General features: G+C 37.9%; 2 protein-coding genes and 1 long non-coding RNA gene across 7 annotated transcripts; 1 reads left to right on the forward strand and 2 right to left on the reverse strand.

Moving 5' to 3' along the window:
• Window positions 1-1,365: 1,365 nt before the first annotated feature.
• On the reverse strand, window positions 1,366-2,926 carry LOC104903146 (uncharacterized). The gene is made up of 4 exons (XM_010691146.1): window positions 2,791-2,926; window positions 2,461-2,696; window positions 2,016-2,359; window positions 1,366-1,912 (listed from the first exon to the last, which is right to left on the reverse strand). Exons 1-4 carry the CDS (start codon window positions 2,924-2,926, stop codon window positions 1,366-1,368), a joined length of 1,263 nt encoding a protein of 420 aa, XP_010689448.1.
• A 1,891-nt stretch (window positions 2,927-4,817) lies between these two features.
• LOC104884950 (uncharacterized) lies at window positions 4,818-8,557 on the reverse strand. 5 transcript variants are annotated; one of them, XR_007269971.2, is made up of 5 exons: window positions 8,452-8,557; window positions 7,680-7,718; window positions 7,234-7,470; window positions 6,594-6,645; window positions 4,818-5,276 (listed from the first exon to the last, which is right to left on the reverse strand). XR_007269971.2 is itself a non-coding variant. In XM_010669659.4 (2 exons), the coding sequence occupies exons 1-2, from the start codon at window positions 6,773-6,775 to the stop codon at window positions 5,099-5,101; spliced, it is 360 nt and encodes a 119-aa protein (XP_010667961.1). In that variant the 5' UTR covers window positions 6,776-6,836; the 3' UTR covers window positions 4,904-5,098. The 5 variants fall into 5 exon arrangements, 1 of the variants encoding a protein (XP_010667961.1); XR_007269970.2 differs by adding an exon at window positions 6,994-7,067 and having other exon boundaries at window positions 7,234-7,718; XR_007269968.2 differs by having other exon boundaries at window positions 7,234-7,718.
• Window positions 8,558-12,251: 3,694 nt separating this feature from the next.
• Window positions 12,252-21,233, forward strand: LOC104884949 (uncharacterized). Its single transcript, XR_007269923.2, has 5 exons — window positions 12,252-13,061; window positions 13,157-13,308; window positions 13,468-13,521; window positions 14,112-14,166; window positions 20,909-21,233. It is a non-coding gene; the product is annotated as an uncharacterized LOC104884949 (long non-coding RNA).
• The last annotated feature ends 3,909 nt before the right edge of the window (window positions 21,234-25,142 follow it).

Genomic DNA, 25,142 nt, shown 5'->3' on the forward strand with positions numbered 1-25,142 from the left:
AACGTCCAAGAAATATCTGATATGGAAACAAGGTTGTGTCTCTGTACGCGTATCTTTGTCGGGTTGTGTCGACACCGGTACGCCGAAGATTTTATTGTGTTCGAGTATCTTAGTTTATGGCATTGAATTGGTTGATATGGAGCTAACCACTGGAAATGGTTCCTTAGTGCCTCAAGGATAACATGTTTTCTGTATCTTGCATAGTTGCATGATTTTGTAAATGCAAAGAGACTTGTCGAGAGGGTGTGCACCGTGGAAAAGGAAAACAAGATGTTGAAAGATATACTGGTTTTAAGTGATGGTGAACTTCAGTCATGGAGAATCAAATATGGGCAAATGGCTTCTAGAGTAGCTGAGCTTAAAGTGCAGCTCAATGAGCTTTCAGAAGCAGAAAACTATATGCAGTTGGCTATCTCTGGTCTCGGCCTCAGTAATTACGACACTTTCGTGATTCTGAATCATGGGCTAATGCTTTACTAGAAGAACTTGAACAGTTCAGACAAGACAAAATCAAGAATGAACCAGAAACGGAAAAGTATGCTATAGTAACCACAGGCATAGAAAATTCAGGGAACCAGTTACAACAAACCAGTAAAGAACTTGTTCCAATATCAGTAGATAATAAGAGCTGTAAGGAAGAGTTTCTTAGACCAGGGGTTGTTTATATATGCCTATTAGCTCAATATGGGAGAGCATTGGCAACACGCAAAGATGTAGGTTCAACTCCTACATAGGCAAATTTCAAGCATGACTATAATCTAATCATCTCGTAGACAAGATACAGACTAACAACACATCACCACCAGCAGCCAAAATTCTTCAATTTGCTACATCCACAGATTCAAAATTGAAACTGGTGAACTAAACCAATATGTGGGTGCAAACAAAAAGAGCAGCAACTTCAACTCATCAGATTAAGTCACCATTTGATAGAGCTAATGTGGTTTTTCTTCACTCATACCTGCTTCCTTCCAGACTTACAAACGCAATTACAAAACAAATCATGTCCCTAAATATAACAACTAAAATATCTTGCCTGAAACACCCTAAATAGAACAACTAAAATATACCAAATTAATTCATCATTCATCGACAACTAAAGACCCACATTATTTCCAAGAACATAAAAGTTAATCATTCATCATTCTAATTTAATATTAGCAACTACTAGTTAAGTCTTGTTGATTTTCTCACTAGTTGTGATGATGATGCTTGTTGTTTCTTCTTGCTCCTAGTGTTTGTTCCTTGTGATTGCACTGGTTCAGGGGTAGGTTGAGTTGCAGATTGTACCACCTTCTTCTTCTTAGTACCAGATGTGGACGCATATCCCTGTGAAGCAATCCTCTTTTTCTCCTTGGCAGTAAATCATCCTTTGCATGTCAACCTGTTGTGACCAAACTCATGACAGTTGGTGCATCTAATAGTTGTGGACCTTTTTCCCTTTTCTTCCTCACCAATTTCCCTTCTCCTGTTTCTTGGGGGCCTATCTACACCCCTTCTCAATGTTGGTGGCAAAATCTTTGGCTGGTCAATCTCTGGCCAATTATCTTGATCTGGAATTGACTTAATGGTCTGACCATAAGTCTGCTTGTAGACTCCCCCATAGTACCAGGTGCTAGTGTACATGTATGGATCTTCTTTAGCATATAATAATGCTCTTATTGCATGCTTACAAGGCAAGCCTGATATTTGCCACAAACCACAAATGCAAGTTCTCTTGTTCAAACTCACTGGCAACATGGACTTCCCATCTCTGATCTCAAACTCCCCTGGACCACTCTCATATGCTTTGCACATTCTTGAGTCTAACACAAACTTCTGGATTCTTCTAACTATGTTAGGGCAAGGTTCATTGTCGTTCCAATTGGCACAAGCTTGTCTTCTTTTAGACATTCTAACCATACACACCCTCCTAATACATACACATAAAAACACAAAATTGTTATGCGTAAAATAAACACACACACAGACACACATAAATCAAGGTAAACAATTGAATACCACTACCTTCTAACAAAGTCAATACAGGTCTTGCTCTATCAACTCCTAGAGTAGCATTAAAACTCTCCACGAAGTTGGTCTTGTTCTCTTCAGAGCATATATTGGGATCAAACTGGTGTCGAGACCACCTTGCTTGATCTCCAATTTTAGACAACCACACCAAAGCTAAGGGATTAGTCCTTTGTATTTGTTCCATGGCTTTCTTGAAGGTAAATGGACTTGTTGCACTACAAGCCTTCCAAAAAAGTGCGTACATGAGGGGCCCAGGGAATGCACCCTTCCAGTTCTTAGCAAGATGTTTGCAACAGTATCGCCTCCCTGTTGTAGGCCATAAAGCAGTAACGGCAGCATCAATTCCCTACATTGAACAATTGTTACAAGCAAAGGAAACATATTAGTTAAATAGAAATGCAACTGTTATGATCAAATGCCAAATTAATAGCATAATAAAGTGAATACCTTTTGTCTATCAGATATAATGCACCACTCATCCCCATCACCCCTTTTGCAAGATTGCAGTACTCTCTTCAAATGCCAAACAAAGAATCTCCAACTCTCCTCATCTTCAGCATTGACTATGGCCCAAGCAAAAGGGAAAAGCTCATTATTGGCATCAATGGCAACTACAGATAGCAAGACTCCCCCGAAGTTACCCTTCAAATGAGCTCCATCCACTCCAACCAAGCTCCTACACCCTGTAGCCAATCCATCAATTGCTCCCTTGAAGCTAATGAATAATACTAGAGAATATTAGACCCCTATGTGGCCCTTGTCTAGTTTTCCATGCACAGTTGGCTATGGAACCAGGGTTTGTGCTCCTAACCACCTCATAGTACTTGGGCAACCAAGCATAAGACTCATCATGGCCACCATTCATTTCCCTCAAAGCCACAGTTCTCATCTTGTAGAGTGTGCTAGTAGCCATTTGAACTGCATACCTCTACCAAATAAGCCCATTCAAAGTCCTCCCAGGAATGTCATTATTTGCCCTAATGTTATCCATTAACTTCTCAGCTGCCCAAGCCACATTGACCAATTGATTCCTATCATCTAAGCCCCTGCAGGTGTGCTCACAGTTCTTGATACTCTTGATGGCCCAAGTCTTACCATCAGGGAGTATGCTACTATGCAGCCTCCAATAGTAGTTGAAGTCCTGACAAGTTACAGTTAATCTCCTAGGTGTTGACCTCTCAACAACTATCCCAAACGCACATTGAATGCAGTAGTCCCTCAATACCCCCTTAAAATGTTGTTTGTCACTAAACAACATCCAAGGTTTCAACACAATGTTGCCCCATTCTTCATCCCCTCTAAAATACTCTCCATTCTCGTAAATTCTCTTCAAGTATGACTCATCATTGTCCACATCATTTTGCCAGAATTCATCTTCATTCGGATCATAGCTATCATCAATTCTTATATGTTCATCATCACCATAATTCTCCTCATCATCTGTCTCTAGAGAGTCATGCTCATAATCATCTAAAGGGTCTCCTTTTCCTTTGTTCATATTCCTACCACCATCAGTCATCACCAAGTTTGATCATCATTATCATTTTCCAAATCTTCTAAACTTTTTGCTTCATGGGGTTCTGTGAGGTGAGGAGTAGGTTGGATGACAATTCCTTTCCTAATAGCTGTCGTTTTAGGTATCTTTTTCAAAAAAATGGTTGAAGTATTGGACTTATTTGACTGTGGAGGGATGATAGGTCGAAGGATAGGTGGCGCATTTGAGAAAGATGTTATTTGAGATATCACACGTGGTTCTGATTGACCAACATTTTGTCTTGTACTGGTTTTCTTATTCCTCCAAGGTTGAAGTTTCTTTGGGTTTTTGCTCAAAGCTTTTTTTAGTTTAGGGTGTTCATCCAAGTAATTTTGGATATCTTCCCAAGTTTCATCAGTGGCATGGTTTATCCTGTCCATATCATCATTGTTCACAATAGGCAAGGGATTAGAGGAAGGAATTGGATCAGGGGAAGGAACTGGATTACTATGATCAGTGTTTGTTGCCCCGAAGACATTCTTACCCTTTCCTAACCCCTGATCAAACTTCAATTTCCTAGCAGCTTGAACACAATCACTTAGCTTATCTAGGTAATCAACATATATATATATATATATATAATATAATATATTATATATATATATATATATATATATATATATATATATCACTTTACTTTTACTAAATCTCTGCAACATTTTCATCAAATCATTATCATTATGAATTTTGACTCCGTCTTGCTTATAATTGTAGTGAAAGGTAGGAAATTCAGGCATCTTATAGTTTTTCTTCCTAAACTCATCATCATAGTCATTTATTAGATCAATCCACATTACTTTATCAATGTCGTCAATCATCAAATCAACAGTGTTACCCATACAACTGAATTTCAACATAATTTCATCCATTCTGCAAAACACAATATCAACATTAGCAAATAGCATATTTATTTTAATTGCACCCACTAGTGGAAAAATCATCAAATGCTCCGGTTAAAAAGCCCACAAATGCTCCGTATTTGACGCGTAGCAGACGTCATACGAGCATTTGAGCATTTTACAAATGCTCCGGTTGTAAACCGGAGCATTTAGTTTCTAAAATGCTCCGGTTGTGAGTAAAACCGGAGCATTTGAGCTTTTTTATATGGGTACAAATCAACAAATGCTCCGGTTATTATGTAAAACCGAAGCATTTGATGCTACAAATGCTCCGGTTTTCCTAAACAACCGGAGCATTTGCAACTTTTGAATAATAAAAAAAAATTTAGCTAGCTACTGTCAGCCAGCAGCATACGTACTGCCATTCTCTATTGCTTTCAGAGATACTATCCATGCCTTCCTCTAAGGCTTCTAGTAAACTTATATGAGCAGTTGTGCGAACCCACGAAGCATCCAATTACACAGAGAAAATGACATACAATATATGTCACACTCATAAAATTTACTAAAATAGCCAAACCAATACTGATGCCAACAATCACATAAATTTCTTTAGCCGGGTAGCAATTAATGTGAGAATCTACATCTTATAGACCAATAATTAGTTAAAAGTGTATAGTAAATACCATAAACATAGACTTATTCATCCTACTCATATCCTCACTGGTCCTTTGTCTCCTGAAACCATATCCAAAATCCTAGCGCAAGAAACGCAACGCAAAGCAATATATAAGCAACTGTAAAGTGCATCAAACATCCTCAAATGTTGTCCAGTGGCTATCCTATCACCAATACTTTGCAAACTGCTTTCGTTTCCAATCAGGACCAACCTGTTAGACATTATAAATTTACAATTAAATCAACAATCCTAAGATAACGTTCGAAAATAAAGTAATAAACAATACCAAAATTATGAAAGCATGTATCTTAGATCACGAAGATATGCTACCATTCTCTAGTCCTTTTCAGCCAAATCCAGAAAGACCTAATAATCAGCAAGTAAAGTCCTGAATGGAGACTATTTATTACGCTAAAAATCGAATAAAATATAGAAGTATATAAGCTGACATAATTACATAATAAGTAGGAACATATTGAGTTGTTGACATGTAAAACTACTCCGAAAATTTCTCAACTAACTCTAGACATATTTTTAAAAAAACAAAAAGATCATTCAATGATGATAAGAGCAGAGACCTGAGAAACATGATAAAAAATAAGATGGATCAACTTTCCAAAAGGTGGCACAACAGAAATTTGTTTAAAACAAAGAAGTGATGATGCTTATTAGCGGGATATTAGGGGTTAAATAAAGCACTAAGTCCTAGCGTTCATGCGAATCGAAATCCTACTGGACTGCATGAGCTACAGAGCATAGACTAGAAACCGGTTCAGTAACATTACTGAATATGTTAAAAGATCTTAGAGAACTACTGATAATCATCTGAGGATGCTGACTTAAAGTGAGATTTAAGGGTCTAGAGTCAATCATTTAGACTTATTATAGGTCATATCTATGAGAGTGTGAGTTGAAGATCTGACCTGTCGAAATGCTAGAAACCACATCGAAAGTAAAATTTTTAGAAACATCAAATGGCTCTTTACAAGAAGAAGGCCAGAGATCAGGATAGCAAACACCCATGCATAGAGGAACAAGTCCTGGTATTGGGATTGGAATTCAACTGTATAAGAACTACTGATAATCATCATAATTAACCCAAGTGATAGACTTTGAGCTTATCAGCACAGACACAACATCTACAAGCATCTTCACAAAATAATATATGGCAGGGAAGTATTTTCATGGGTTCTAATTTCGTCATATAATTAAAAGCTACAAGAAAGGAAGGATACATCAGAGGCAGTTTAAAGCAACTACAAAAGATACTGAGCCAGGTCACGTAGGAGACTAAGTAACCAAAAGGAAAATAAATCACAAGGGTCATTCTTTCAATTTAAATTGACAAAAAGAACCAAACATCATATGAATATTTCAGAAGATATATATGCTTCCAACAGTTGCAAGTAAATTGATAGCCTGGATAGCATTAACAGAAACGGGACTTTCCTTATCCGGCTAGCTTCACTTATGGAGGTTCAAGCTTATTATATACAAAAGATAAAGGCCGTACAAGGAAATTACATACCATGATTCAGCATGATGACTAGGAACATCTATCTCTGGCATGACATGGATGCCTGCCACAAGTATGGAGTATTGTAAGGCTAGAAACCTTATAAGCAGTTTAGCACACAAATATAGATAGATATAGCACACAGAAAGGGCCCATAGTTTAAAAAGCGCAAGCCGCAAGGTGCTCCAAGACATTAAGGTTTCCAGAGACGTGAGGTGTTGTCTTAAGGCATGCACATCAAGCACACAAAGTCCAACAATCAATTATGCAAGAATGATTACATTGACTTTCACTTGAAATTTCCATTAAAAGCTCATATTGAGAAGGTAGGAAGATTATGTTTAAAGTAGTAGTATCAAGAGAAATGAGAAAAGGTAAATAAATAGGGGGAAGAATGAAGAGAAGGGTGCACCTCATTGTCTAGATTGCGCCAGGATTGCTTGATGGGATGAAGTTGGCATTTCACTGCTTATGAGTTTATCAGGCCTAGGCAAACCACAAGAGCCTTTTACATGCTAAGCTAATGGCCATGAAAGATGACAAATGTGGAATAATAGATCTAATTTTATGATTTAACGCCAAATTTAACAACTCCGGAGTGACCCATAGAAGGAAAGTTATGGGGAAACACAAAGTAAATGATAAGGCATACCTCTTGTCTTTGCGGAGCTGCAAGTAAGCCATCACATAGACACAAGAGGGTGAAAAAATTAGTTCATCGTTTCGACATCAGTATGCTCAGAGAAACAAATCGACTTTCCAGTGACTTCTTTCTTGAACTCTGCAAGATTGTGATTGAACCTTTCTCTATTAGCTCTATCTAACCTCGATTTACATCTTGCATAAGCATATCAAACAAGTCAAGAGTGCGCAGCTGTTGATCGACGGGCTGATTCACACAAGAATACCAATAACAAGTCACTCCCTTTGTCCTTTATTGTCCAATTTCAAAAATATACAATATATATTTATCTTACTGTGTATATTCAAAATACAATATATATTAGCATTGAGAAAGTTAAAAGTTTAACTGTGTAGCTAAGATGGGGCAGGGGGAGTGCCCGATCGAGATGTTCAATCCTAAGATAACAAGCTCACCTGTGATGCTGCTACTTGAGTTTTAAATTTTGCGTACGTCTGCAAAGAATGTTAGCACTTAGTAGACCTGGCAATCGGACCAATTGGATCGGATTCGGACCGGACCAATTCAGATCGGACCGTTTTCGGATCAAGTTACATTCGGACTCGGATCGGACCGGATCGGACCGTTTCGGATTGGGTCATCGTTCGGACTATTATTTCGGATCGGAATCGGACCGGACCAATTCAGATCGGACCATTTTCGGGTCAAGTTAAATTCGGACCGGGATCGGACCGGATCGGATCATTTCGGATTGGGTCATCGTTCGGACTATTATTTCGGATCGGAATCGGACTATGGTGGAATGAATGGAATACTTATGCCAATGATATTTTTTTTTTATAAAAAAACGGGTAAGTTTCGGGTATTTCGGATCAAAGCCTAATCGAAACCAATAATTTCGGATCGGTTTGCCTTCGGTTCGGGTCAGTTTTAGATCGAGTCGGGTCGGTTTCGGATCGGGTAAGATTATATCGGATCATTCGGATTTCGGATGAGTTTCGGATCAAGATTATTTCGGATCGGGATTCGGACCGGATCGGGACCGTTTCGGATTCGGATCAAGTTTCGGACCGTCTCATTCGGACCCAGATCGGACCACGGATCGGATATTTCGGACCGGATTTTCGGATCAGGACCAACTTTGCCAGGTCTAGCACTTAGTCCTATAATCATTGATGCAATCACAGTGGTAAAATATATAAAAGAAAAGAGAGAAGCGATCATTACTTCTTCACTTAGGAGAATCAAGCTGAGCATAGGTCTGCTAAGAGAGAATTGGTTGGGAAAGTGTTCAAACATATATATATATTATCGAAGATGGCCTTCAACATCTGATCAACATAAAGATAGTACACCGATGAATTCACAGTGCACGCTCATAAAACAATAGTCTCTAAAGATTCATTCATAAGTAAAAGCAGAAAATAAATATTATCCAACATTCGACATGATGATCACGGTAACAATAGAAATAATTCAACACGGAGAAGCATGAAATTTTGGCAGGAAAATGACAACAAACTATAAACAGTTATGTGAAAAAGCATGCTCAACAGAAAGATTCATCAGATACCTAAATAGAATTTTTTCAACCTACTAATAATCTGATTTTAAAAAGAGGTTAAAGGAGGGAAAAAGGGGGAAAACAGAAAGTCTGAAAATTTGATACAGCACAGCAACACATCTACACGTACCTTCTTATATGCTAATAAATCAGTCAGAGGAACTGAGAGAATCATCTTCATAGCAATATCAAGAGCATCATCAAGGGCCTTGTCACCATATAATTCAAAAACACCAAAAGTGACATACTCGCCGACAATTGCTGTCATTCAAAGAATTTAGAAACCAAAAATAGGACTCAATTCGGATGCAGCTAAAAAAAATAATCGCTTATTAGAATAGGCAAGCGATAACGAACTTGACACAAAAACTCACTCAAAGTACAGACTACAGACACATAGAAACAGAGTCCTACAAGCAGAATTTTCCATTGGCATAAGTCATATTCCTCTTGAAGTTCTTCCAGTTTACTAAGCAGAGATCCTTTAGCATATAGGGGTGCATTATCTAATTAATATAATTTTAAGAAGGAATCTCAGTAATTGGCACATGTTAGCAAATTTCGAGTGCAGTTTTGTAATTAACTACCATGGATTGCAATACACTAGCCAAGAATATCAAAATTTGTTATTCAAAATAGTTATTCAGTAATATTCAGAAATAATATTCCAGGCAAACGAAAATGTGACAGGTAAACTTATAAAGCAATAGGCTAAAATTTTTCATCAACAGTCGATACTCGATACCGTCCTCAGGATATCAGCTGTCGGAAGAAGACGACAAAACAGAGTTTGCAGCGACAAATGATTTACTAACAAATTAAATTTGTCAATTCTGTTGAGTCCAATTGAACTGACCATCGTTAGATTAGATCTAAAAAACTAGGACGAAAAACTGAAGACCTTCTTCAAACTGTTTGGAAAAAGATTACAGAAAGCCATATTGACCTTATCAAACCAAAGCTCTATGAAAGATTAAAGGTAAGCTAATGGCCGAGAAAGAAGAAATAGATAGTTCAGAGGCATCAGAGAAAGAAGAAATAGTATTCGTAATATTAACTACATAGTTCTAAGTCAAATTAGGATGACACATACTAATGCTTCGTTGATTACCGAAAAATAGCAATATACTTCAAAACACTGATGGATACTTAAGAAGAAGACGCACTTCTGCCTCCCTTGGCATCCCACATATATTTGTCAATTTATCATTATAAATTTGACAATTCTGTCCTTTAACCTCCTCACTAAACCTCTTTGCTAAATCACACTATGGACTAAAATTAACTCTGTTCTAAACTATCTCCACATCTCCTTGCTTTTAGTTCTCTCGGTACTTACCTCCTAGCTTGGTTATTGCTTTTTGTTCTTAAATTCAATAGTAACAATCAAATGCAAAAACAACCCCCAAACTTCATATTTTTCTGGGATGCTAGAAATTCAAATTAAGAAAATAGAAAGATCCATAAAGGCCAAATAAAGAAGTACTATGAAACCTCACATTACATTCAATCATTCATCATTAAACTCCAATTTAAACACATCTCTAATAGCATCAGCATGAGCTCAATTACTTCCGTCTTTTGGCATGCTCTGGAACAACAGCATGGGAACAGCAGTGGTTTTGCTGCAGTGGCCGAAATGGGAATCAAGGTAAGTGATAAAGTTTTTGACAAACAAAACCCAAAACGAAATCAAAGAAAACCCTAAAAAAATCCCCAAATCTAGAAAACCAAAAAAAGGAACCCAAAATACAGCAATATAAATTACAGCAACAAATTTCGAATGAAATTACCTGGACATGCATTCGAAGGAGCGGACTGAGAGTGAAGAGGGGAAGAGAGAGACATAGAAGCAGTTTTGTTGAAGAGGGAAAGAAAGAGTAAAGGACGAAGGAGGAGGGACGTAGGTTTCGTTGATGCTAGTACTAGCCATTAAGCAGCTGCATTCAGATACAGACGAACATCAAAGTATGAAACGAACCTCAACTCAAATTCGACATAATAAAATTCAAAGGAAAGTACTGAAATTAAAAGCCTAAAATCAAAAATTAGGTTCTAAGTGTTGTGTGAATTAACGAATCGAACATAGATCTAAAGCCGGAAATGAAGAACCAAGAACGAGATAAAAGAAACAAGGAAGAAATTACCAAAAAAAAATCGAACCTCGGTCATTTCTAAATGCCGAACATCCTCGCCCTTATCTTCCTCTTGATTTAACTTCGCCAAACATCCTCCCTAATTCTTGATTTCAAAGAGAAGCGAGAAGGATTAGGGAATTATGGTTTGAGATCTAAAAAGGAGAGAAAACAAGAATAGAGAGAGGAGTTAGAACAATCTAGAATCACTTTAGTATGCGAGTGAAAATTGAACTGGAAACCCTAGAAATGGGGGATCCATCCGAATTCAGAGCTTCTACAAACATATTAGGGATTTTAGCATGAAAACCAAGGTGACGATAAGGAGACGGAGAGAAGGAGGGCAGAAATGGAGTAAATGGCGTTTCGGTGGCCGAGTATGGAGGGAGATGTAGATAGTATGAGAGAGAAAGAGAAACCAGTGAAGGGAGGGAGAAAACGAAAAGGTGAAATACTGGGGAAGAGCAGTAATTTCATTAGAAGAGGCACGGAAGTAGGGGGAATTAATTAGTAATAAAAAAAGGACATCCAAATGCTCGGGTTGATTGACTAGAGGCACGGAGCAGTTATTCACAACGGCTTGTGTTGATTAATCAACCGGAGCATTTGACATCAAATGCTCCGGTTGATTAATCAACACGAGCATTTGTGAATTTTTTTTATTAAAATTTTCACAAATGCTCGGGTTGATTAGACAACCAAAGCATTTGATAAGTAGCAAAAGTAGTTTTTTCCACTAGTGACCAAAAATTAGTTTTAATTTTTTTTACAAGTGTACTGTAGCATCTCCAATATGAAATTATTATCCAGCATCACTTTTTATTAGCATCATGCACAATCATCCAGCATTCATGACAATTCAAAATATAAAACCAAAAGCATAAAGATTGTAATTTTAGGCATAAAAAGCCGATGATATCAAGATCAGTGGTATTTATTGTTGTTGATGAGTATAATGTAAAACACAATGTACACCTTTGCTATGTAGCACGAAAATGGAAAACTATCCAAAACAGGGGAACCCAATATTGCATCGAAAGATAACAGAAAACTCAATTGAACTTCAAGGAAGATCAACGAAAATCACTAACACAAAACGCTTTTAACCCTTTAGCTCTCAAAAGAGATCATTCATGAAATTACAACTTCAAAACATGGTGCAAAACGTTAGTAGCAGGCAGTAGCAAATTTACGACAACAAAGAATTTCGTATTGATATAGTAGCAGGCAGCGAGTTTACCTCAATTGGAATCTCAGATTGATAATAATGCTATAGAGTTTGTATCGAAAAAAAAGGAGAGATCAGAGGGATCACAGTAGCCGGAAAAAGTTGAAGAAATTAGGATGATAAAAAAACACAAGGGATAAAAGGATTTTGGGTTAGGAATTAGGATAATTAACTTAGGGGTAGATTAGTAAATCACTTTTGATTGGGTGGTTAACTAGGTTTTAAGTGGATTAGGGTTACTATGTATAATTGTTTAAAGTATGATGTCACTTTGTATATTTTTTTTTTTTTTGCTTGTCACCAAATAGAAAAACTCAAAGTAGGAGGCTACCATGTAGAATTTTCCTTCCTAATTTCATGCCATAGCTGCTGCCATTTTCTTCCCACTAAGTGACCATTTGTACCCACGTTTTCAGTCTCATTCTGGTTTTCTTCTCTCTATAAATCCAGAGGTTTATTGTTTGATTAAAACACAGAAAAATGCAACACTTTCTTCTTCTCCGCTTTCTTTCTTCTCAATCTGTTTTCCCATGAACACTGGAAACACAGAAACTGTGTATCCCTGGAGGTTGATTGCTAGGAGTTTGTGTGTTGTTGCAGGGCAAATTCAACTTTAGGGCAGTGATGTTCCCACGCCACGATTATCAGATAAGTGAGATTATTTTGTTACCAGTTTTCTCGTTCCTACACACTTTAGTTCACCGGTGCTCCACCTCCTCCCGGCGCTCGCCGTGCTGATCTCATTACTCTCATGATTCATTTTCTACTCTCTCTGCAAAATCTCCGAAGAAAAATACCTAATTACAAAGTGTAAAAATGGCGAAACCCCGAGTTTCAATGGAGGTTGGAAATGATGGATTTGCTCTTATCACTCTTTCAAATCCTCCTGTTAATTCCTTGGCGCTTCCGAGTTAGTTTTTAATTCTCCGTAATCGAATTCCGTTTATTTTTCAATTTTCAACTGCGAATTATATATATTTGTTTGTTTCTTAATTTTTTTTGTAGCAATTGACGGATTGAAAGAGTTATAAGATGAGGCTTTGAAGAGAAATGATGTCAAAGATGATGATGGAAGCTTTTTGGCTCTCCTAGGGCTGGAGATTTTACTTGATCTTACTTTATTTTGTCGATGATCATGTATTTACTGCTCATTATAGGTGAGAGTGGGAGGTTTTCAGGCGTTTTTAACATTAATGTCTTTTAGAAAGTTCATAAAGCTGGTAAAACAAACTTACTTGATTGCTCTTGCTAAGGAAGTTTTTTGTATTAGATTAGATTGGTTATGGAAGTTAACGTGACGGTACTTGGTTTGGCAGGGGATGTATCTTTGTTGCCAGATATATCGGTTGATTTGTTGGGCACAATCGAAGGTAATTGCTGAAAACCAACCATGGGTTTATCATTAGTTGAGCATAATCTCTCTTTTCAAAAATTTAACATGCAAATCCGTCTCATTGAGATAGAGATTGCTTTTTTTGACATTATTATTGATGTAATTGTGATAAGTCTTGAGCTTTTCATTATGCTGGTTGGTATCCAAGCTATTGCATCCAAGTTTATACATCAGTGGATTAATTTTCATTTTAATTATTTGTTCCGGAAAAATGATTCATTAGAAACGCATGTCCATCTATACACTTGACTAGTTTGTTTATTTATGCCCTATACACTTGAAATGTCCATCTATACGCGGATATAAAGGCATTGTGTTCCTTTGTTAATCTTTTGGGTTTCGGAATCTGAAAGTAGTGATTTTATATTAGGGTAGTATATATGTTTTAGTGTTCAATATTAACATGATTAGTATGTGTTATCTATGATTAAGTTAACTAGTATATGACTTATAATGTATAACATGAAATTTCAGATTCGAAAACTAAAAACTGGCCCTGATATTGAATATGTTCTTTCTGTTGAATTAAACAAAAGTGATTGAATTTTGGGGTTGGTTACAATGCAGGTGTTGTTCGGCGTTACATATTAACTTGTAATGTGTATTTGGAGTATGAGAAAAGGTATGTCTTATTCTCACTCTATTTTCTGCTTTTTATTGAGTTATGTTTTGGAAATTAGAACCCTTTTATCCGAAGTTGATTGTTCGAGAATGAACCTTATTTATCCCCCTTTTCCCCCTTAGTTGAAAATGACCGTTCCAGGAATTAGTATGGGCATTGTAGCCCCCCTTTGGGATCATGGTGCTGGTTTTGTTCAATTATTCTTGGTCGTCATTGTTTGCTTCATGCTTAAGGTCTGTGAATTTAGTGAGTTATTGATATTTGTGGGATTTCTTGGCCTAATATGCCTTTAAGTTCATCCATGGTTAAGTGTTTGTTTTTTAGACTTTAATTTCTTGATCATCTATCTAAAACTCCATACTATTGTCAAATTAATTCTACTACAATGAAACTAAACACCCAGTCTTTCAAGCTAAAAAAACAAAGCTCTTTTTTGAACTCAAAAAGTAAAAAAATGTATTGTGACAAGCATACTCATAGTTGTAGCTTGCTGTCTTATAAGTAATTAGGATGGATACGTGCTTATGATATATATTGCTTCAAAATAAAACAAGGAGATAGTAAATATGAGGAGTTTGTAATGAGAAAAAAAAAAGTTGGAGATATTGAAAAATAGTCAAAAACAATGCAACACAAGATTATCTTGGCATAAAATAACTACTTCTAGATTCCGATTCATTACCATGTTTCCTACTTGCCGTATCCTGTGGGTGTTGTGGGTATAGTAGATTCACCTGGTTTTCCATAGTAAGGCTTATGTTGGATGTAGGCATGTAGCTACTTGTTTTGGCCTCCCTTTTACCTTATGGGGCCTTGATGTACAATGTTATTGGCACCAAATTTTTGTTAAAGAGAACTCTATGACCTCTTTTAACATTCATATAGTTTATATTTGAAAAAATATGCTGTTCTTAGTACTTAGTACTGTATTCCTGCTCTGATTTGCTGGTAAAATGATTTACTATAGTCATTGTGGACTGATTTCTTGACCCTTAAAAGGTATTGATGTGTCTCCCAGGCTTTGTTTCTCTGGGTTAATTCTCCTCGCTTAATTCATGCTTAATCGCTTAATTCTCCTTACTTAATTCATGCTTAATTCTCCCAGGACTCAAATACTTTTCACATGTTGTCATTTTTTTTTTAATCCTAGCCCAATCCATGTCTGAATGCATCGCTAACTCTCAACTAGTCTGCATAACAAGAATACATACCTTGCCGTTCCTTGTTGATATTTCATTCATATGTCTATTTCATTGTTGCTTAATTTGTGGCTTATACTATACTTATAATTATCGCATAATATGATTTCAAAGTTCCACAGTTTTCATTCAAATCTTATACAATTTCTGCATTAGTTTTTTTCACTCATTATTAGATACCTGAATCTTTGTATAAAATGTCAACGTAAAATTCTAGCTTTTGACCTTTCTTCGACTTCCGGTTGAGGTTCATACCTTTTGCTTCTAACTGTACTTTTATCGGTTTGATTTTGATGTATTTTGGATGAAAGTTTATGTTTGAACATTATTTGGATTTTAATCTAAAGTTTTGATCTTGGGATTACTAGTCGTCGTATGATTTGGGGTTCATGGTGATTTTTGTGTATTGCCTTCCGCTCCCTTAGATCAGTTTTTGTATTACAACCTAAAACTAGCTATACATTGGGCCCCCAAGCCTTACAAGATATGGGCCAAGCTAAACAACATATACAAATATAAACATATGAGTATATCTAACCCAACACCCCCTCAAGTTGGAGCATGGGGATTAACAATGCCCAACTTGCCAAGCAAATAGAGAAACTGACGAGTGTCAAGGGCCTTAGTAAAAATGTCAGCCAGTTGTTCAGTATTAGGGACATGAGTAGTAGACACGAGCCCGGCATGGATAGCATCGCGAATGTAGTGACAATCAACCTCAATGTGTTTCGTTCGCTCATGAAAGACAGTGTTATGGGCAATGTAGAGAGCATACTTCCTATCACAGAAAAGAGAGCAAGCTCCAGAATGAGAAACACCAATACTACCAAGAAGAGCACGTAACCATTTGAGCTCGGCGGTCACATCAGCCATGGAACGATACTCAGCTTCCGCAGAGGAACGAGAAATAGTATGTTGTTTCCGAGTCTTCCAGGAAATAGGAGAGGAACCAAGGAAGACAATCCAACCAGTGACCAATTGACGAGTCAAAGGACAGCTGGCCCAGTCAGAATCACACCAGGCAGTTGAATGTAAGTCACAAACAGAAGACAGGACAATACCTTGCCCTGGAGACCCTTTCAGGTAGCGGACAACTCGAAGAGCGGCCTCCCAGTGTTGCTGACGGGGTGCATGCATAAATTGAGCAAGAACGTGAACCACATAACCCAAATCCGGACGAGTGAAAGCCAAGTAAATGAGACGCCCCATGAGGCGGCGATACTGAGAGGCGTCAGAGTATAAGGGGCCATCGGCCCTAGCTAAGTTGTGATTCTGTTCGAGAGGGGTATCAGCAGGCTTAGCACGAAGTAAACCGGCTTCAGAGATGATATCAAGAATGTACTTCCTTTGAGAAAGGAAGAACCCGTCGGAACTCCGTGCAACTTCAATACCAAGAAAATATTTCAAAGGACCAAGATCTTTCATTCAAAAGCAATCACCAAGATATTGTTTGAATAGAGCCAAAGCACCAGAATCATTACCAGAGATGATGAGATCGTCAACATACACAAGGACATTCAGACGGACACCAACACGACAGTAAGTAAAAAGAGAGTAGTCTGAGTATGAATGAGAGAAACCATATTGGCGAAGAGACGCAGCAAGCTTGGCAAACCAACAACGAGGTGCTTGACGAAGACCATAAAGAGATTTCTGTAGCCGACAAACCTGTCCTGGACGGCTAGGAGTGAAATCGGGGGGAAGTTTCATGTACACTTCCTCGTCATGATCACCATGCTGAAAAGCATTATGTACATCCATTTGATGTACTTCCCAATTACGAGCTGCACCAACGACAAGAAAAACACGAACAATAACTACCTTAGCTACAGGAGCAAATGTCTCGGTGTAGTCAATCCCCTCCACCTGATGATTACTAAGAATAACTAAACGAGCTTTGAGACATTCAACACTGCCGTCAGAGTTATACTTAATTTTGTAGACCCACTTGCACCCCAAAGCTTTCTTCCCAGGAGGAAGAGAAGTCATTACCCAAGTCTGATTATTCTCTAAAGCACCAAATTCTTTTTGCATAGCCTCACGCCAGCCTGAAGACGCCATAGCCTCCTTAAAACTACGGGGCTCAACCCCCTTATCAACAGATGCAAGCAAAGCACGATGGGACAGAGAGAAAAATTATCACAATTCACATTGTGAGCTATAGAGTAAGGAGTAGTACCTGAGGGACGTGAAGCATGTTGTGAACCTGGAGAGGGACTCGCTGACGTCACAGAGTTAACAGCAAAATCACGCAACAACACACTTGGTTCCTTAGTACGGTGACCACGACCCATAAGAGGTGCAGTAGAAGACACGGGACACGGGCCTAGGAGAGTTCAAGGGGACCGGATCAGCGAGAGATGGGAGGGTACCATCAGCGCTGGAGGAGGGAGCTGGGCCAGCAGTGAGCAGAGTTAGTGAGAGGAGGGAGCTGGTCAGCAGAGCCAGTGAGAGGAGTCCTAGTAGATGCGGTCATAGGGGGTCTAGCAGGGTCAGTGGGATCTGGGTCAGGGATCTAGGTCTGGGCCGAAGAAGAGCTAGAAGGGGGCGTCAAGCTGGGCTCATCAGACGCAGCAAGGGGAAAAGAAGGAGATGAGCTAGAAGGCTCGTGGGCAGGATCAACCGAAATAGAAGAGGAGGCATAAGGAAAATTTTGCTCAAAAAACAACACATCTGGGACACAAAAATTTCACTCGTCTCCAAGTCATATAACTTCCACCTTTTCTTTCCCGTGGGGTACCCAACAAAAATGCATTTTCGACTACGAGGAGCAAACTTATCTCCGTTGGCTTTTTGATTATGAGCAAAACACAGACACCCAAACACACGAAGCAAATCAAATTCAGGAGCCTGCCCAAAAAGCATCTCATACGGGGTTTTGTTGTCTAACACTCCTAGGGGGTTCGATTAATGACATGAATAGCAGTAAGGACACATTCACCCCAAAATTGGATATGCAAGTGAGCTTGAAACATCAAAGCTCTACTCACATTCAAGATATGTTAATGTTTTCGTTCCACTTTCCCATTTTGTTGAGGGGTACCAGTACAAGAGGTTTGAAAAAGAATCCCACTTTCTTGGAAAAATCCACGCATACGGTTAAACTCAGTGCCATTATCACTCCTAACCATTTTAACTGTAGTATCAAATTGACGATGCACCATAGCTAAGAAAGAGAGAAAGTATTTAGAAACCTCAGTTTTATTTTGCAACAAATAAACCCACACAGCACGGGAATAGTCATCAACTAGAATCAAAAAATAAGTTGCACAACAAGAAGAAGGCACACGATATGGCCCCCACAAATCACAATGTACTAGTTCAAACACACGACTAGCTTTATTTGAACTAACAGGGAAGCTATCCCGCGTCTGTTTTGCCATAGGACAAACATCACAAACTTTATTCAATTTCTTCCTATGATGACTAGAACGAATAGCAGGAAGCATCTTAACAACTTTCTCCGAAGGATGATCTAACCTTTGATGCCAGAGATCAAACAAGCTGAAATCTGAGTCACCCACAGCATGAACCATAACTACCTAGCGAAAGAAATAGAGTCCCCCTCGCCGTTCACCTGCTCCAATCAGAGTCACTGAAGGTAGGTCCTGTATAGCACACAAAGAAGGAGTGAATAGAACAATGCATTGATTATCAGAAACCAAATGCGATACAGAAATCAAGTTACAAGTGAATTCAGGAACAAAAAAAACATCGCGTAGAACAAGATGATGTGTAAGATAAACATCGCAAAGTTTTGTTGCGACGGCAGTATGACAATCGGGAAGTCCGACGGGTCGTCCATCCACATCACGCACATTACTCAACCAAGACAAAGCCCCAGTGATGTGGTGTGAAGCTCCTATATCAATTATCCAACCCATATCACCAAACTCACCAGTCGTTCGGTCACCCTTATTATCTTCATTGTTGATAAGGGCCACCAAGAGTTTGTATTTGTGAGGAAGTGAGATTGCCAAGGTTTTTCATAACTTGACCAACAGCATGAAAAACACCCTCTTGAACTGCATTCGCGCGGACCCCCCTGTCCCCCGAACCTGCCCAACCGCACCGGCAGCATCATCGTGCTGACCACCAGCAGCAGCCGAGGCCGAGCCTCCAGCCGCTCTACCGTCATTTTGGCTCGTCGAAGCCGCGTAATTCTCGCAAAACCACTTGGCTTATCGTGTTTCCCGGCTGATCGCCGGACCCTAGATAAAACAGGGAGGTGGTGTTCACCTGCCACTCCCCATTCGCTCCCTTTGTCAGAGATTTTTCGTCCCCCATGGCTGAGATGGTCCCTCGATGCTCACGCGAGTAAGGCAGAGGCTCAGACAAGGTTCGTCGGAAAAAGATTACGCACAGCCACCGCTCACCGGAGTGGATCTGATACCATGACACGACTACAGCGGCAGTCGTCGTATGATTTGGGGTTAATGGTGATTTTTGTGTATTGCCTTCCGCTCCCTTAGATCAGTTTTTGTATTACAACCTAAAACTAGCTATACATTGGGCCCCTAAGCCTTACAAGATATGGGCCAAGCTAAACAACATATACAAATATAAACATATGAGTATATCTAACCCAACACACTAACTGTTTAATGTTTTGTGTGTTTGAAACACTGTGATTTCATACATGGTCTTTGGTTCCTCTGTTAAGTCTCTTATTGACTTTTGAATTTTTCTTTTTTTTTTTGAAAAGGTTTTGATTAGTGTTTTTCTTATTTATTAGTTATCTTTGAATATCTTCTGATTTTACATTTATTTATTTAGTTTGGGGCGCATTCTCATGGGATTATGTGGGAGAGAGTTTCAAGAGGCTTGACATTGGGAAGGGCTTATTTAGACTACTGTTATTTATTGGAGATTGGTACGTAGTTTTTTAGGTAGTTTTTTTCTAGTTCCCTTCTTGATCAGTATTGTGATCTCTCGTGAGTGATAAGAGATTCTTCCGGTGATAAGTAGTAGTATTGGTAGTAGAGTTATGTCCAAGTGAGCGAATAATAAAACACCATTTAGTTATTGTTTTTGTCAGTTTGTCGTTGTCAATTAGATTAAAGTGGTCAGTTTTGGATTATGTTCTTTATCATTTGATTTCATGTCAGTTTTGGCTATTAAATTCGACATTTTGGAGTTCATAATTTAGTTATCTGTATTATTTTCATACGTTCATTTAGTTGTGGGCTGCAAAAATAATTATCAAACTTGCTATCCAGTTTGATGTTGTGTACTTATCTGTTCAAGTTGGTTGTGTTGTAATATTTGGATCAAAATTTAACCTTTTTTTTTTTTTGTTTTTGAGGAGTATTTTGACAAAAATTTCAGCATTGGAAACTGTATCAAAATTCAACCTTTTTTTTTTGTCTTTGAGGAGCACGCCCCTCCCTCCATTGATCTGTTTTTTTCGTTCTTCTCGTGCTAGTGCTAACACCATTCATATCTGCTTTCTCGTGTTGAGTTGGTTACTAGGTCCTATTAACATGCATGTGTTTGTTCTTTTATTATTTCATCGATCTCTCTAAGTTGATTTTCAAACATAGCTGGTTCAGGAAAATGCACAACTAAAATGCAAATGGTACATCAGATACGAAGGGTGTTTGCAAAGAGATCTAATGAATCGATCTTGGACTAGCTAGGAATTTGGCAGAGTTGTTTGGCTAATGCTCTTCAGTCTCACTTGTTGTTCATCATATACTACAGGAACTACCACCTGAAATAGTTAGATCTAATGTTTTGCACATTCTTAACCATATTGAGTGCAGCATTGGTTCTTCCTTTGATCAGGTGATTTACATCTTTGAGTATCTCTCATAAACTTGTGGCTGAACAAATATATTTTAATTTATGATGTTGGTTGATCTTCTATTAATCAGCTTCTTCTCACCTCCCCCACCCCCCTTTCCATTTATCTCTATTATATAAGGGAAGGGGGAGCAATGGTGTCCTCTTTTGAAATACCTATTTTGCCCCCTTTCTCTTTCTAAATTGCAAATTGAATGTCAAAATCAAAATCGACACTCAAAGAAAACTACCGAAAATTAATCTACAACACTTACTCACAAATCACTTAAAAGAAGAAACTTTACAAATCATTCATACAATTGAGAAAATCATGTTATAAAAATCATGCAAATCACTCAAATAAGCAGGAAACTTTATTAAAACTAATTAAAACTAACATACAAACTAAAACTACTAACCTAGAATGTCAATACATACAAAAACATTTACAAAAATTTACTTACAAATCACTATTCTCAAGAATCATTCACAATTAATGGTGGGCCATGATAAAAAATAAAGGTGTATTTGTAGTGAAATTAGTTAGAAGTTAGACAATGAAAAAATTTATTTACTTTTTTTATAGTGTTTCGTATATATAATAAAACTTTTACATATATTTGGACCTATTTTTTTCTATTATATAATAGCGGTTAATTATCAAGGTAAAAAGGTTTATGTAAAATATCATTCAAGAATTAAAGTACAACATATTTCTATTATATAAGAGAAGGAGGGAGCTATGGTGTCCCCGAATGAAGAGATTATGTTACCCCATTCCCATTCTAAATTACAAATTTACTTACAAATCAAAGGGGGCATCAAATACAAATACCAAAAATATAATTATAACAATCCCTTACAAACTACAACCTATGAAAAAATTGACTTGAAATCAAAGTGTCCACTTACAATTTATGAAGTATTGTCCTTAATTCAAAAATCAACTAAAAAATTATAATATTAGAAATCATAAATAAATTCAATAAAATTTCTATTGTGTTCATAGAATTTAACTTTCAAAATTAAAAAAAAAAAAACAAAAAGAATGGCGAAAGACTTAAGTGACAGAAACTAACCAATCAAATTTTGCAACTAAAAAAAATTATAGTTTGTATGTCTAATGTTCAAATTTCGACTCTTATGCTGAAGAAAATCGAGTTTCTATTTCGAAAAAAAATTCTAGTATCTAGTGTATGAAAAGTGATTTGTCTTTCCCTTTATTTTAGTGTATGAAAAGTCATTTGTCTTCCGAGTTAATATTTTTTAATTCCTTTGTGTTTAGATAACAAGACTGTTGGGAATAAGATAACAACTCAATGAGTTCCTAAAATAGGTTGATGAATTCAATTTAGGAACATGTGTTATCCTCAAACTGCCATCTCCTGCTCCTTAATTTTCATTTCAGTATAGAGTTGAGTCTGATGGCTTCCATATGTTTTCGGGTTAATAAGAAATATAGGTTATTGAAAATTGATCCGGATGGGATGTACAAGAGGATGTTGTTCCTCAATAAGAGAAAATATGGAGATCTCAAATTGAATTCCAGTACCATATTTTTGTAACATCCTATATATTTGTATAAAATATATAATTTGCAATGATAATTGATACTTTTCTATATATATAATTATTTGGGAATCATTTTAGGCTAGAAGTGCAAAAAAAATAAATTATTTTTTTGGGGCCACAGGCCCACAAGGGCTAAAAGTTTGGGCAAAAATTGCTTGGTGGGTAAAGGGTTGCAGTTAAGGGCCAAAACCGCAGCCCTTAACTCACCAAGGGTTGAGTTTTTGGCCCTTAACTATAGCCTTTTACTCACCAAGGGTTTTGGTTTTTGTCCTAACCGCAGCCCTTAACGTGCCGATGGCTGCGGCTTTTTGTCTTGACCGCAACCCTTAACGCGCTAAAAACTGAAGCCCTTCTTAAATGCCAAGGCTACGGTCAAAATACGTAGCACTTGTGTCCTTTTTTTCCTCTAGTGAAAACTTTTTATAGTTCATGTTGTAATGGACATGAGACAGAAAGAAATAACCGAATGTAAAACAATGAAAAACGCACAATAGATTTACGTGGTTCACCAATTTGGCTTGATCACGGACAGAGAAAGAGAGAATATTTTATTATGTGAGGAAAACCAGATTACAGAGAGAATTAGACTTAATTCGTAGTCTAAAACAATTAGGTTAACAACATACTTATACCCCCGCGTCAAAAACGCGTTTTCGCGTCAAAACGAGCCATCGTTCCATTGGGTCTGGCGACATTCGCTCGATCAGGCGGTAATTCCCAAAACCCCATAATAGTCGTGGGTTCGATCGGCCGACCATATCTAGTCATTATTCGCTAATTCTATCGCGCAAACACGCCTGACGCCATCGAGCGCCCTACAAAACCAACCAGCTGAAACTTTTGTATCGGGCCTGATCAGGCGGCTCTGCCCGACCCGATCTGGAGAACCTCTAGACTTGCCTTTTCGACGCATTTTGTCGAACAGATTCAAGGCATGATTTCTACAAATCTCCATCTTGACTTGAATCCTCTCACAATAAACCAGAAACAGATGCATTAATCACAACGTCCAGATTCTCCCTGCGAACAAATTTATCTCAAAATACCCACAAGAGCAACTAACAATCACGAACTTTGAGCAAGTTTAAACAATGTTGAAACTTACTATGCGGAACCGGTTTGGTGAACATATCAGCAGGATTATCGGTTGTACCTACCTTCTTCACCTTAATTCTTGTCTAACTCCTCTAATAATGATACCTGACATAGATATGTTTATTCCTCTCATGACGGACTTGATCCTTGGCCAAGCATATTGCACTCAAACTGTCACAATACATCGTCGCCTGATCACGATCTAGACCCAAATCACTGACTAGCCCCTTTTACCAGATTCCCATCCTCAGCTGCTTCTGTCAAGGTCATATACTCTGACTTAGTAGTTGAGAAAGTCACTGTAGGTTGCAAAGTCGCTTTCCAACTCACAATAGAACCAACAAGAGTGAACACATAACAAGTCATAGATCTCCTACCATCCACATTCCTGGCATAATCAGAATCAGAATAACATGCAACTAAACTTGTCATATCACCTCCGTAAATGAGACCAACATCTTACGTACCTCTAAGATACAGAAAGATCCTCTTGATTGCCTACCAATGCTCCTTACTATGATCACCCATAAACCTACTAACAACACTTACTGCATGCACAAGATCCGGCCTAGTGCAAACCATAATATACATCAAGCTCCTACTGCACTAGCATAAGGAACCTAACTCATGTACTCCTTCTCCTCAGTAGACTTAGATGCAAACGTAACAGACAAATGACTATTGGAAACACTTGGAGTATCTATAGGTTTTGTTGTTGACATGTCAAACCTTGACAATATATTCTCAATGTAGCCTTTCCGTGACAAGAAAAGCTTTTCTGAGCCCTCTCCATATAAATCTCCACACCCAAAATTTTGAGAGCTGCACCAAATATTTCATTTCAAATTCAGCACTGAGAAGCTCCGTCAACTCCTGAACATCCGACTTGTTCCTAGCAGCTATTAACATATCATCTACAACACTAAGTAGATGAAAGATCCATCTGTCAGCTTGTTGCGATACACACAACAATCATATGAACTCCTGTTGTAGCCTGGCTTCATCAGTAGCTACCAAACTTCTTGTACCACTGCCTCGGAGACTGCTTTAACCCATATAAGGACTTCTTCAACTTGCAAACACAATTTTCCTTTCCTGAAACCTAGAAACCATCTGGTTGAGCCATGTATATCTCCTCCTCCAACTCTCCATGTAGAAAAGTTATTTTCACATCTAGTTGCTCAAGCTCAAAATCCTGATGTGCAACTATTACTAGTAGCACCGTGATAGAAGTATGTCTGACTACAGGTGAAAATATCTCATTGTAGTATACACCCTCCCTTTTTTTGAACCCTCTTAAAACCAGCCGAACCTTATACTTGACCC

This window comes from Beta vulgaris, chromosome 9 (assembly GCF_026745355.1).
Source record: "Beta vulgaris subsp. vulgaris cultivar EL10 chromosome 9, EL10.2, whole genome shotgun sequence".
Classification (NCBI taxonomy): domain Eukaryota; kingdom Viridiplantae; phylum Streptophyta; class Magnoliopsida; order Caryophyllales; family Amaranthaceae; genus Beta; species Beta vulgaris.